The sequence below is a fragment of the Sparus aurata genome, chromosome 1 (genome assembly GCF_900880675.1).
Source record: "Sparus aurata chromosome 1, fSpaAur1.1, whole genome shotgun sequence".
NCBI classification, from domain to species: domain Eukaryota; kingdom Metazoa; phylum Chordata; class Actinopteri; order Spariformes; family Sparidae; genus Sparus; species Sparus aurata.
Window position 1 is genome coordinate 5,069,742 of NC_044187.1, and position 15,030 is coordinate 5,084,771.

A 15,030-nucleotide genomic window follows, 5' to 3' on the forward strand; every position below is an offset into this window, starting at 1 on the left:
AATATCATCTTGGGGGATTAATAACTCACCTGCCACAGTCAGATGTATGGTGGTTTCATTTCTTCCTCTTCTGTTCTGGGCTTCACAGGAATAATTCCCACTGTGTTCAGCTCTGAAGTCAGTGATGGTGAAGATCTGTCCTGATGCTTTTGGTGAGTCTTCATTCTCCTTGTACCAGGTGTAATTAGCTGCTGGGTTAGCATCACTGCTACAGGTCAGAGTCACTGAACTGCCCTCCACTATCTCAGCAGAGGGACTCACTGACACAGAGGGAAGCTTTGGAGCATCTGGAGATGTATTAAGAAAAAAGGAAGTGTGTGTTACAATAATACAATGTGTAGTATTTAAACCATAGAGTGTGAACAGCTGTGTGTAGAACTGTTTGAATCTGGTCCCAAAACAGCAAAAAAACTCCTCAAGTCTCCTGGAGCTGTTCAGTGAATTACAGGCGACTGGGAATGTGGAGCACAAGAATGTACATGATAGTGAAATCTTCTCCTGCAAAGACTGGACAGATTGGACTGGACTGTTATTTTTAAATAAACTGTTTAACTTACATGTCACATTGATAGAGATGTATTCAGACGTATTCCTCCCCAGCTCGCCCTCAGCTGTACAGTAATACTCTCCAGAGTCAGAGGACTGGATGGAGCTGAAGACAAGCTGTGGTTCTTCACTGAGAGGATGAAGGTCTGGATCTCCATTCTCCTTGTACCAGGTGTAATTAGCTGCTGGGTTAGCATCACTGCTACAGGTCAGAGTCACTGAAATGCCCTCCACTATCTCAGCAGAGGGACTCACTGACACAGAGGGAAGCTTTGGAGCATCTGTAGGAGATATGAACATGTATTAATGAACAATTAGAATATATATAAATGTATATAATATGTATCTTTCTCTGTTTCTGTTGTATTTGTCTCTATTTGTCACAGTGGCTGTCTAGAGAGCTGATCGTGGAGCTGTCCCTGGTCAGACTCCTCATGGTGGAAACTGATATAATTTGTACTTTTAGTTCTTCACACGTGTCCATCTGCAATCTTTAGCCAGTGTGTATATGTGTTTTTTCCTGATACAGTGGATCAAACTCACAGACTGGAGGAGAGCTGTAGTTCTCATGTCCTTTCAAAGCACAAGAGATGATGTCTCCAGGATAAACCCGGCCTTTAAAAGAAGATGTCTCCACCCCTGTGACTTTCTGTCTGTTCTTGAACCAGACGTAGGAAAGACGACCAGCTGGACTGCAGCTACTGTGACACTTCAGCTCTGCCTCAGTATCAGACTGGTGGACTGTTATTCTGGTCACCTGCACCTGCAGAGCTGGATATGAGAACAAGAAACAATATTATTATCACTGGTTCTGACAGAAATCACTGATAGATGTACACACACGACAACACAACAGTTACTATTCCTAGAACTAGCAGTGAACATTAGTGCCAACACAACAGTAATTATTACACAAACTCATGATGATCCATCATTTTCAACATGTTCACTGTTTCTAAATGTTCTATGTTGATGTTTTACATCAGTGTGTGTTCATCAGTACCTGTGACAGTCAGAGTTGTACCAGGTAAACTACTGTTCCACTCAAAGCTTCCTGTTGTGAATTTGAAGTGATACTGAGCTGAATCACTCTCTGTCAGGTCAGTGATTCTCAGAGTGGAGCGTCCTGTCTCTGTTTCAAGGACCTGAACACGACCTGCAAACTGGGAGTCTTCACTAAGGTCCTCAGGCTGTGAAGGACTCTGCCACTGATGGGAACGTTCAGGACTGAACCAGAATTTAGATCTGATAGTTTGATAACTGCTGTAAGTGCAAGAAATGTCCACTGATGAGCCTTTGAAGGCACAGATGCTTATGTCAGTGTAAATCACTCTGTTGCAGGTTTGACCATCAACACCTGAAAGATAAAACAAAGTTTAGATCATTTTTAAACCAGAGTTGATGAAGAGTCAAAATAAAGGTCTCCATATTAAAATACATGTAGTTATCAGACTCCATCAGATGGTGTTATGTTAGTGTAGTAAACTCACACACTGGAGAAGAGAGGAAATCCTCATGTCCTTTAACAGCACAGGAATAACTGCCTTTATATTTAAAGTAGTTAGAATACGTAGAAGATGTTTGTGACTGAATTTTCTGTCCATTTTTGTACCAGATGTAGGAAGGATTAGAACGACCAGGTAGACGACATCTGCTGTGACACTTCAGGTCTCTCCTGCTAGAAAATAAGTATGTGGTCACCTTCACCTGGAGATCTGGATGTGAAGAAGGAACAAGAATGTTATTTTAGACAAACTGTCAACAAACACACACAACACATTTATATTTTTGTTGTCCAGTTGTTGAACATTTGGAAATAATTAAGTTATGAATGAAAATGTTACCTGTGACCCTCAAAGTGACTCCAGGTTCACCAGTATATCTCCCATATGGTTGGTTTGTTATGAACTTGAACTTGTACTCAGCTGAGTCGCTCTCTCTCAGGTCTGTGATTCTCAGAGTGCAGCTCTTCTCAGAACAACTGTACTCAACACGATCTTGATAATCTGAGTCTGTTCTCAGATCCACAGGTTGTTTTCCACTCAGTTTAGAAAACCAGAATGTTTCTTTAACTTCATTATCACGGCCAAATAATCTGGATGGGTATGTGTAGGTGCAGTTTATTTCCACTGTTGATCCTTTTAAGGCACAGATCTCAGTAGAGCTGTAAGTCACTCCCCAGCCATTCTGACCCTGTATCACTGTAACATAGAGAACATCAGAAACTACAATCAGACTCTAAACATCATCAGGAGACAGATTTTCACTGCAGTGAAGGAGCTTCAGTCTGTGAAGCTACACTTCTCAACACACTGTGGCTCTCTTCATACAAACTTGTGTTTGGTGGGCGAGTAAAGGCAGCCTTCAGACGGTTTTGTAAAGGAATTTTCATACGTTCAGTCTCACAGGTTCCTAGCAGTAAATCTGTCTGTATACATCTCCCACTCTACTTACAGAGGAGGTAGAGTCACCCTGAGGTCATGATAGAGGTCACAGACTTCTGTGTGGTCAGAGGTTCCTGTACCTTCACTAACCTTCACTACATCTCATACGAGAAACACACAAACTTCACGATCGACCCAAAACCATGTTCTTTCTTCAATTACAACGTGACTTAAACAAGCAGTATTCGGGCAACAAGTTCAATAGTCAGAGACCAGGAAGTGTCCTTCAACACTTGTGAAGCAATACATAGTCTCACTACGTGTACTGTTGAGTTTTTTTCTCCTCGATGGAGCTTCATTAAATACTTCAACTCTCCTTTCTCACCGGTGTTAATCAGATACAGGAAAATTCATCAACAGGTTTTGGGTCAGTCTCTGTTATCTCAACTAGAACGGTAAGTAAGACTTGATCTGTATCACACGTTTCTCTTATGGTCTGTTTTAAAAATGGTTTCATACTGTAAATCAAGTTTCAGTGACATTTGTGGCTCATGACAAAGTCGACAGAGGTGTGGAGAAATGTACAAATCATTAAGGTTCACATGAGAATATTTAAAGCAAAGGAACAGTGTAAGACGTGCACATGATCTCTGAGAGCACTGAGGACGGACATCACACAGAGGCTGCAGTGAAGGAGCAACAATGTGTTGACACTGTGTACTTTAACACAACACTTAGAGAGAAGTACTTCTAAGAAAAGTGTGATGTATGAAACAAGTGTCTGCTGGTTATCTTCCTGTGTTCAGGCTGCTGCCGAGTGTGAATGAGAACTGCAGAGAAATGCAGAACTGTGAGGTGTGAGCAACTTTTTTCACAGATAGAAAACACTGAAAAATTCATCCTGAAGCAAGAAATACTCAGAAATACTGATAAAATATCTGTCTAGCAGCTAAATACTCTACTTTGGTGTCCAGCGAGATGCTAACTCTGTCTGTTGTTTGGTGCTGAGCAGGTACTGTACAGCTGGTTTTAGAGATGTTTCACTGAAAACAGAAATTGAGGCTGATGAAAGCACTAAGAGTGAACTCAAACAATAAAGTTATAAAAATAAAACAAAATCAAACTCTGTGAAGCTGACAGGAACTGGAGTCTGCTGATAATTCTCTGTGGCTTCATTACTACAAGCAGCACCTCCACTTTATTCTCTTATTTTAGTCACATTCTTAATACAAATTTGTGTGACGTACACTTGTTCTTCATCTTGTTACGCTAATGGTATTTAATTTCTCTTGACGTGAAAGACATGATAGAGATGTGTTATTTCTGAACTGTGGTTCCTGTGTTAATTATGCCATCGGAGCACATCGACCAGCCTCTAACACCTACGAACGCAGGCTCAAGTTCAGTTTGGAGGAAGTTTGAACGATGGAGGAAGTTCTCAGAGTGATTCATTTTATTTAACATATTTTCTATTTAGATTTCATTGTTAATGTACAGTATTTACAGTCACTGTACATCCACACAAACACAGCTTTACTATCTCTAACTGTGCACTGTTACACATCAAATCTTTACTATGAAACCACCATGCTAACAGTCTTACAGTATAAATGTAGACGTACAGTACCTTGTACAGAGAGAAGGATGACAACAAATCCACTCGCTGCTGCTGTTAAACTCATAGCTTCTCCTCACGTCTGTTAAATCAGCAGGTTGATCACATACATGAGAAGTTCTGAATGTCAGTTTATCTCACCAAACACTTCTACATGAAGGGGGATGACGTGGTCACGAGACAGTTTGTCTCTCTCTGGTTGGTTCATTTGTCTTAAACACACATCGAGGTGTTAACTGGCTGGCTCACTTCCTCTTTATATTATTAATAGTATGTTGAGACAAACGCCTCTAAACCCAGATGAAATGAAGAAATGATTCTTACTGTTGCTTTACAAACATGATTCAAAGACACTAAATGTGATGTTGTTCCAAAGTTGAGGCACCAGAACAGCAAAGGTTTGTCTAATAATTACTGTTGTGTTGGCACTAATGTTCACTGCTAGTTCTAGGAATAGTAACTGTTGTGTTGTCGTGTGTGTACATCTATCAGTGATTTCTGTTAGAACCAGTGATAATAATATTGTTTCTTGTTCTCATATCCAGCTCTGCAGGTGCAGGTGACCAGAATAACAGTCCACCAGTCTGATACTGAGGCAGAGCTGAAGTGTCACAGCAGCTGCAGTCCAGCTGGTCGTCTTTCCTACGTCTGGTTCAAGAACAGACAGAAAGTCACAGGGGTGGAGACATCTTCTTTTAAAGGCCAGGTTTATCCTGGAGACATCATCTCTTGTGCTTTGAAAGGACATGAGAACTACGGCTCTCCTCCAGTCTGTGAGTTTGATCCACTGTATCAGGAAAAAACACATACATTTCAATCACAACAGTCAATTGTCTGATAACATATTCTAATTCGTTGATATATGTTCATATCTCCTCCAGATGCTCCAAAGCTTCCCTCTGTGTCAGTGAGTCCCTCTGCTGAGATAGTGGAGGGCAGTTCAGTGACTCTGACCTGTAGCAGTGATGCTAACCCAGCAGCTAATTACACCTGGTACAAGAAGAATGAAGACTCACCAAAAGCATCTGGACAGATCTTCACCATCACTGACTTCAGAGCTGAACACAGTGGGAATTATTCCTGTGAAGCCCAGAACAGAAGAGGACATCATAACTCCAGCTTACAGCTGATTGTTGTGGCAGGTGAGACACTAATTAGTTGATTAACAGACAGTAACACCTGGGAAACTGATTAATGAATCTAACCCTACTAGTGAGGTCCACTACAGTCTATCTAATATCTGTCTATCTCAATTTCCAGGGAGCTCAACAACAACAGTCATGATAAATATCATCAGGTTGATTCTGGTGGTTCTGATGTCGGTTCTGCTGCTTCTGTTTTGTCTGTGGATGAGGTGAAACTACAAACATTAACATTAACTGATCTGTTACTTTGAATGTTTACTTTCACGTTTGAGTTTTTAATAAACACGTTTGTTGTCTTCAGAATAAAGGTTTTATTCATCAACAGTGGACACAAATAAAATATGAATGACCTTGTTTTCTCTGACTGTGTTCTCAGCACTTCTTTCATTTGTATTTTATTTAGTTGTTGTATTTTTTGCAGGTCTTTAATTCTTGTATTGGCTCCAGACTGCTCCTCCTGTTTTTGTTGCTTTTTGTATTTTGTATTCAGACCTCAGCTTGTTATTAAAGCTCACCTTTTGTTCCTTACCTTGCCTGCCTCCTGAGTGTCTTGTGTTTGGGTCCTCACCATTTCATGACTCACCAACAACAATACCAACTGACCAACAATGGACCAGGTGGGGAAAAAATCTCTGATGGGGGAGCTGAAGAAGTACTGCTTAATTTGTGAACAACTGAACTCTATCACAGGTTCTGTGGACGGGCTGTTTTTCTACAACTTAATCCCAAAGACACACTGCTCAAGATCAAGGCTGTTGGACTCACAACTTATACTCACTGACTTCACTAACAGCCTGCTAACCTCCTGCCTGCTCCAGCTCCTGTCTCAGTGAGTCACCAACATGCTAACGTTGCTTCCTAGCTCCACGTAGGTGCCCCTGTTTGTCTCCTTGGAGGGTCTTCTGCCCTGTGGTTGTGAGTCTCCCCTGTTGATGCAGGCCTTGTTGATGGGTCAGTCGACACCTCTTCAACCGCTGAGGCCATGTCCACACATACCAAAACAATCTTTTTTTCCTCCCTCTTCTTTGGCATTGTTTCAAGAATATTTGTGTCGAAACAGATCCATTGAAAACAACTCAACACGCTTTAGTTCATATTCCAGGCCGAACCCCTTACAACTCTGCTGCTGGTCTCGCGGCCTCCAGCATAGATGTGATCAGAAGAATCTTCTGTAAAAACTGAACATATTCAAGTTGTTTTTTATATTTATATGAAGTGTTTCACTCACTTGTCACATTAATAGAGATGTATTTAGACGTCCTCCTCCCCAGCTCGTTCTCAGCTGTACAGTAATACTCTCCAGAGTCAGAGGACTGGATTTAGCTGAAGACAAGCTGTGGTTCTTTACTGAGAGGTTGAAGGTCTGGATCTCCATTCTTCTTGTACCAGGTGTAATTAGCTGCTGGGTTAGCATCACTGCTACAGGTCAGAGTCACTGAACTGCCCTCCACTATCTCAGCAGAGGGACTCACTGACACAGAGGGAAGCTTTGGAGCATCTGGAGGAAGTTTGAACATGTATTAATGAAAAATTTGAATATGTTATCAGACAATTGACTGTTGTGATTGAAATGTATGTGTTTTTTCCTGTCACAGTGGATCAAACTCACAGACTGGAGGAGAGCCGTAGTTCTCATGTCCTTTCAAAGCACAAGAGATGATGTCTCCAGGATAAACCCGGCCTTTAAAAGAAGATGTCTTCACCCCTGTGACTTTCTGCCTGTTCTTGAACCAGACGTAGGAAAGACGACCAGCTGGACTGCAGCTGCTGTGACACTTCAGCTCTGCCTCAGTATCAGACTGGTGGACTGTTATTCTGCTCACCTGCACCTGCAGAGCTGGATATGAGAACAAGAAACAATATTATTATCACTGGTTCTAACAGAAATCACTGATAGATGTACACACACGACAACACAACAGTTACTATTCCTAGAACTAGCAGTGAACATTTGTGCCAACACAACAGTAATTATTACACAAACTCATGATGATCCATCATTTTCAACATGTTCTCTGTTCCTAAATGTTCTGTGTTGATGTTCTACATCAGTGTGTGTTTATCAGTACCTGTGACAATCAGAGTTGTAGCAGGTAAACTACTCCTCCATTCAAAGCTTCCTGTTGTGTATTTGAAGTGATACTGAGCTGAATCACTCTCTGTCAGGTCAGTGATTCTCAGAGTGGAGCGTCCTCTCTCTGATTCAAGGACCTGAACACGACCTGCAAACTGGGAGTCTTCACTAAGGTCCTCAGGCTGTGAAGGACTCTGCCACTGATGAGAACGTTCAGGACTGAACCAGAATTTAGACCTGATAGTTTGATAACTGCTGTAAGTGCAAGAAATGTCCACTGATGAGCCTTTGGAGGCACAGATGCTTCTGTCAGTGTAAATCACTCTGTTGCAGGGTCGATCATAGACACCTAAAAGATAAAACAAAGTTCTGATCATTTTTAAACCAGAGTTGATGAAGAGTCACAATGAAGGTCTCCATATTAAAATACATGTAGTTATCAGACTCCATCAGATGGTGTTATGTTAGTGTAGTAAACTCACACACTGGAGGAGAGGGGAAATCCTCATGTCCTCTAACAGCACAGGAATAACTGTCTGCAGAATAAAAGTAGTTTGAATAAGTAGAAGATGTTTGTGACTGAACTTTCTGTCCATCTTTGTACCAGATGTATGAAGAATGATCAAGTAGACGACAACTGCTGTGACACTTCAGCTCTCCCCAGCGATAATATCTGCCCACCTTCACCTGCAGATCTGGATGTGAAGAGGACACAAGAATGCTTTTTTAGACAAACTGTCAACAAACACACACACATTTATATTATTGTTCTTCAGATGTTGAACATTTGGAAATTATTAAAATGTAAATGAAAATGTTACCTGTGACCCTCAAAGTGACTCCAGGTGAACCAGTATATCTCCCATCTGGTTGTTTTGTAATGAACATGAACTGGTACTCAGCTGAGTCGCTCTCTTTCAGGTCTGTGATTCTCAGAGTGCAGCTCTTCTCAGAACAACTGTACTCAACACGATCTTGATAATCTGAGTCTGTTCTCAGATCCACAGGTTGATTTCCACTCAGTTTAGTCAACCAGAATGTTTCTTTAACTTCATTATCACGGCCAAATAATCTGGATGGGTATGTGTAGGTGCAGTTTATTTCCACTGTTGATCCTTTTAAGGCACAGATCTCAGTAGAGCTGTAAGTCACTCCCCAGTCATTCTGACCCTGAAGCACTGTAACACAGAACACATCAGACACTAAAATCAGACTCAAAACATCATCAAACATCAAAACATTGCACTGCAGGTCTGCTTTGAGTCGACAGAATGGGATGTATTCCGTGAGCTACATGGGGGGGACAATTTTTAGATGACTGACTGCATCACCAATTACACCAGATTCTGTGAGGACGCCAACATGCCAGCCTGGACCGTGCACTGCTTCTCCAACAACAAGCCCTGGATCACTAATGACCTGAAGGCACTTCTGAACAGTGTGAGAGATGTGTGGACGGGAATGAAGAACATCACAGGGATAAAGGCGAAAGACAGGCAGACATCAGGGAGCCTAGATAGAGCAAACCAGTTCAACCAGTTCTTTAACAGGTTTAGCTCACCTCCTGCCACCCCCCCAGACACCCCCAGCCCCCCACACACCCACACTGTCCCAAATGGCTCGACCTTCCCCCAGCACTCTCCTGTGCAGCATCTCCCCATCTGACCCCCCTCTCCCTCCTCCTCCACTGAAGACATCTGCATTAATCCCCGCCCAACAGTAACTACAGGCCAGGTAAAGGGGCCGTCCAGACGGGCGAAAACTATCTTTTTTTTCTCCGTCTTCCTTGGCATCGTTTCAAGAATATTTGCGTCCACACGGATCCACTGAAAACGACCGAAAACGCTGTAGTTCATATTCCAGGCCTATAGGTGGTGCTTGAAATTCACCAAAAACGGAGAAGAAGACACGGAGCATGCACATTAAGCTTGCGGGCTGTGAACAAAGAGACAGAAGACAGAGAAACCAAACACAACAAGAAGAAGATGAAAATGGCTAGTGCAAGGAAACCAGAATCGTTTGTGTGGACCGGTAATGAGGTCGAACTGCTGCTGCGACTCACACTCAACTACAAGGCGAGTAAGTTGCACGAAAGGCTCAATATCTTCTGTAGCACGAACACGAGCGTGTAGTCCGCCATTGTTGTTGTTGTTGTTATGAGACGTCGAAGGGTTCAGAGGTCAGAGGCAAGAGGTCGAGGGGTGGGGCGACTTCTTGCCTCTGGGGCGTGATTTCTCCACTCTGAGACCCGTTTTCAAAAAAGTGCGTTTTCAGTCACTGCGTTTTCAGGATCTGTATAGACGGTTGGCCAAAATGATGCAATACATGTGCGTTTACGCAAAATTGCGCTGTCGTCTGGACGGGGCCAAAGAGGCAGCTGGAAAGACTACATCAGTGAAAGGCTAAGGCCCTGACGGCATCACACCCAGGATCCTGAAGACCTGTGCCAGCCAGCTGTCTCCTGTTCTGGGACATCTGTACAACCTGAGTCTGAGTCAGGAGAAGGTCCCAACCCTGTGGAAAAAGTCCTGCCTGGTTCCAGTCCACAAGATGTCGAGGCCATCCGACCCGGCAGACTACAGACCAGTCACTCTCACATCTCATGTGATGAAGGTCCTGCAGAGGCTGGTCTTAGCCCAGCTGAGGCCACAGGTGAGGACGTTTCTGGACCCTTTGCAATTTGTCTATCAGCCCCATTTAGGAGTTGATGATGCTGTCATCTACCTGCTGCAATGAGCCCGTGTGTATCTGGATGGTAGAGAAGGCTCTGTGAGGATCACATTCTTTGATTTCTTCAGTGCTTTTAACACCATTAAACCTCTGCTACTGGGTGAGAAGCTGCAGGTGATGGTAGTGATGACACAATGATCTCCTGGATTACTAACTACTTGACAGGCAGGCCACAGTTTGTCCGTCTGGGCAGTGTTCTGTCTACAATGTGTCTCTAGGAGATGAGCAGACTCTATTTCCTGAGGAAGCTGAGATCCTTCAACGTGTGCAGCAAGATGTTGGAAATCTTTCACCAGTCTGTTGTTGCAGGCGTAATTTTCTTTGCTGCTGTGTGTTGGGGCAGTAGCATCAGAGCCTTCACTAACCTTCCTGTGCCTTCACTAATCTTCACTATATCTCATACGAGAAACACACAAACTTCACGATCGACCGAATGCATATTCTTCCTTCAATTACAACGTGACTTAAACAAGCAGTATTCGGGCAACAAGTTAAATAGTCAGAGACCAGGAAGTGTCCTTCAGCACTGGTGAAGCAACACACTGTCTCACTACATGTAGTGTTGGGTTTTGTTCTCATCGATGGAGCTTCATTAAAGACTTCAGATGAATGAAAATTCATCAACAGGTTTTTGGACAGTCTCTGTTATCTTAACTAGGATGGTAAGTAAGACTTGATCTGTATCACAAGTTTCTCTTAAGGTCAGTTTTAAAATTGGGTTTATACTGTAAATAAAGTTTCAGCGGTAGTTGTGGTTCAGGACAAAGTCGACAGAGGTTTGGAGAAATGTGCAAATCATTAAGGTTTACATGAGAATATTTAAAGCAAAGGAACAGTGAAAGATGTGCACCTGATCTCTGAGAGCACTGAGGACGGACATCACACAGAGGCTGCAGTGAAGGAGCAACAATGTGTTGACACTGTGTACTTTAACACAGCACAAGTGTGACGCATGAAACAAGTGTCCGCTGGTTATCTTCCTGTGTTCAAGCTGCTGCAGAGTGTGAATGAGAACTGCAGAGAAATGCAGAACTCTGAGGTGTGAGCAACTTTTCTCACAGATAGAAAACAGTGACAAATGTATCTTCAAGCAAGAAATACTCAGAAATACTGATAAAATATCTGTCTAGCAGCTAAATACTCTACTTTGGTGTCCAGCGAGATGCTAACTCCGTCTGTTGTTTGGTGCTGAGCATGTAGTATACAGCTGGTTTTTAGAGATGTTTCACTCAAAACAGCTGCTGCAGAAAACAAGGCTGATAGGAACACTGAGAGGGAACTCAAACATTTAAGTTAAAAAACATGAAACAAATCAAACTCTGTGAAGCTGACAGGAACTGGAGTCAGGTGATAATTCTCTGTGGCTTCATTACTAAAAGCAGCACGTCCACGATATTCTTTCAGGACCCCCTCGAAAACGAGATGGTTCATCTCAAGGGGTTTATCCTATTTAATAAACTTGTATCATCATCTCTCATTTTAATCACATTATTTCTACAAATTCATTTGACGTACTCTTGTTATCCATGTTGTGACTCTAATGGTATTTAATTTCTCTTGACGTGAAAGACATGATAGAGATTCATGTTATTTTTGAACTGCCGTTCCTGTGTTAATTATGCTATCGGAGCACATCGACCAGCCTCTAACAGCTACGAACGCAGGCCCAAGTTCAGTTTGGAGGAAGTTTGAATGATGGAGGAAGTTCCTCAGAGCGATTCATTTTATTTAACAGATTTTCTCTTCAGATTTTTCCATTGTTAATGTACAGTATGTACTGTCACTGTTCATCCACAGAAACACAGCTTTACTAACTCTTAACTGTGCACTGTTGCCCATCAAATCTTTACTATAAAACCACCATGCTAACAGTCTTACAGAATAAATGTAGACGTACAGTACCTTGTACAGAGAGAAGGACGACAATAAATCCACTTGCTGCTGCTGTTAAACTCATAGCTTCTCCTCACATCTTTAAATCAGCAGGTCGATCACATACATGAGAAGTACTGAATGTCAGCTCATCTCACCAAACACTTCTACATGAAGAGGGAAGACGCGGTCACGAGACAGTTTGTCTCTCTCTGGTTGGTTCACTTGTCTTAAACACACATCGACGTGTTAACTTGCTGGCTCACTTCCTCTTTATATTATTAACATGCATGTCAAGATGAACGCCTGTGAACTCTTAAGATGAAATGAAGAAATGATTCTTACTGTTGCTTTACAAACAATGAGGGTAAAACATGGATGTATCAGCAAACTGAAAACTAAATGTGATATTGTTCCAAAGGCGAGGCAGCAGAACAGCAAAGGTTCAGTCAGCCTTGATTTTAATCTGAGCTTTGATTCAATTAAAAAGCCTAAACCAGACATTCATCAGAGTGTGCGTGAGCTAATGTTTAGAAAACAAACTGGATGTTACTTGTGGCAACAATAGTGAGGACCCAAACGTAAGTCACTCTAGAGGCAGGCAGGGTAAAGAGCAAAAGGCAAGATTTAATAACAAGCCATAGCAGCTGGACACTAGAGCAGGAGGTCGGAAACAGGGCAGCAGGACTCGAGGTTAAACTGAGGCCCAGGACTATGTCATGAGGCAGGTCTGGTTGGCTTTCAGAGAAGGGTACTGACTGATTATCTGGTAGTGGGTCAGTCAGGTCTGGTAGTGGGTCAGCAGGGATGGAAAACTCAGGGTTTGGAAAAGGTGTTGGTTGGGCTGCTAACAGAGAACCAGGGGCCAGAGGGGCATTGGCTGACCCAGGAACAGGAGCAGCGTCTGCAACGAAGACTGGGGACTGCTCCAACCAACTTCAACCCCACAGCCACCGGTAACTTTACTCTGGCTTCTGCCACGCCTCCCTACCGCCCCCCTTGTTCTGTGGTTTGGTGGCACAGGTTTTAATTCCTAACATTTCCATTTATCCACCCAAGCTGCAGGCTGCCTCCACCAGTTCCAACACCGCGCCTAATGGGGGCCCTGACTCAGAGTTCTATTGAGTTCAAGGCAAGACCCTCCTTGACTTGCAACCTTTGAAGAGCCCCCTCACACCCAGCAACTGAATGTGTCATCACTGCCACCCTGCCCCAACCTCTGGCCCCACCCATATGTGCTCCACCCACATTTAGTAGTCTGGCACCTGCTACACCTCCTTCCCCCATCACAGACATTCCTGCTCCCTGCCCACGTGCCAACATGCCACCATCCACCCACAGCCCGCTTCTCCACGGGGTCAACAAAAGGGGGAGGCCAGTCCTCCATGAGTTTGGAATGATGGTATGCAATAACTTTAAGGAGGGTTGCACTGCATCTATTGCACATCTGGTCTTTCTGCGGTGGAGCCCATGCCAGGTCCACTTGCCCTCACAACCCCACCCATTTTGCCACCTTTTGGTTTCCACCCAGGCATGGAGGTCCTCCACGACTCTTCATACATCTCAGAAGTTCCCCTTTCCACCAAATTAACTGTAGTACCCAGCACATCCCTCAAATTCCTCTAATCACCCTTCCAAGGAAGCTACCTTCCAAGACTCCCTCCCAACTGGGAAGCTTTATCGTAACTCCTCCGCTGCACAAAGCCTCAACTCCTCTCACTGCTCAGACACCTCAACCTCGCTGTTTGCAACAGGGCCCAATGTCGAACCTTTATCTCACACTTACCGTACCCCCTTTTGCTTCATCCATGTACCTCAACCCCCCTTTCCGTCGTCCAATGTACTCAACCCTCCATTCCACTCTCTAACGTACTCGTCTCTTCTATCTGTTCATCCAGTGTACTCTTTTCCACTTTTCCTTCATCCCCCTACCTTGACCCCCTTCCCTTTCCTCATCAAATCCCCTATTAATCCAATTAAAACTACCTTTATGCTAAAGGATGGCATGGCCATTGTTAGTGAAAATTGAGTTGGATAATTTAAATGTATGTTTCTTCATAGACCATTTCATGTCTGGGGTGGCTGTAGGTCAGTGGGTAGAGCAGGTCGGCTAGTGACCAGAAGGGCGATGGTTCAGATACCGGCTCCAGGCTGAGCTGCATGTCGAAATGTCCTTGAGCAAGATACTAAACCCCAAATTTTTCCTGATGTGCATTTGGCACCTTGCGTGGCGACTTCTGCCATCAGTATAGGGCCCTGGAATGAGCTGGGGAGGGAGGACCCTGCCCTCGCCCGGAGACAGCTGGGATCTGCTCCAGCAACAAACCTTGTGACCGCATAAAAGGGTTGAAGCGGTTATGGACAATGACATGACATTTCCTGTGTATTTACCTGTTGTTTTTAATTTAACCTTTCAAAAGAAAGTGAAAAATGCAAAAATATCTACCTGTTAAATGACAGAAGGATGATGATGTTGTATGATGTGTGATTGTGTCTCTATGTTTTCCCATATGTGTGTATCAGAAGTCTTCTACTGCAAACAAGGGTACTAATAAAGTAACTTGAACTTGAAGAAAATCCCAATGAAACATGGACTTGCAGGAAATATGTACTTTTGTATATTATTATATCACAGAAAATTGGGAACTTTTGTACCATCTATTA

At 43.3% G+C, this 15,030-nt stretch overlaps 1 protein-coding gene across 1 annotated transcript; it reads right to left on the minus strand.

Moving 5' to 3' along the window:
- Window positions 1–442: 442 nt before the first annotated feature.
- On the minus strand, window positions 443–4,978 carry LOC115588072 (sialoadhesin-like). Its single transcript, XM_030428375.1, has 4 exons — window positions 4,558–4,978; window positions 2,391–2,747; window positions 2,159–2,261; window positions 443–452 (listed from the first exon to the last, which is right to left on the minus strand). The coding sequence occupies exons 1-4, from the start codon at window positions 4,610–4,612 to the stop codon at window positions 443–445; spliced, it is 525 nt and encodes a 174-aa protein (XP_030284235.1). The 5' UTR covers window positions 4,613–4,978.
- Window positions 4,979–15,030: the final 10,052 nt, after the last annotated feature.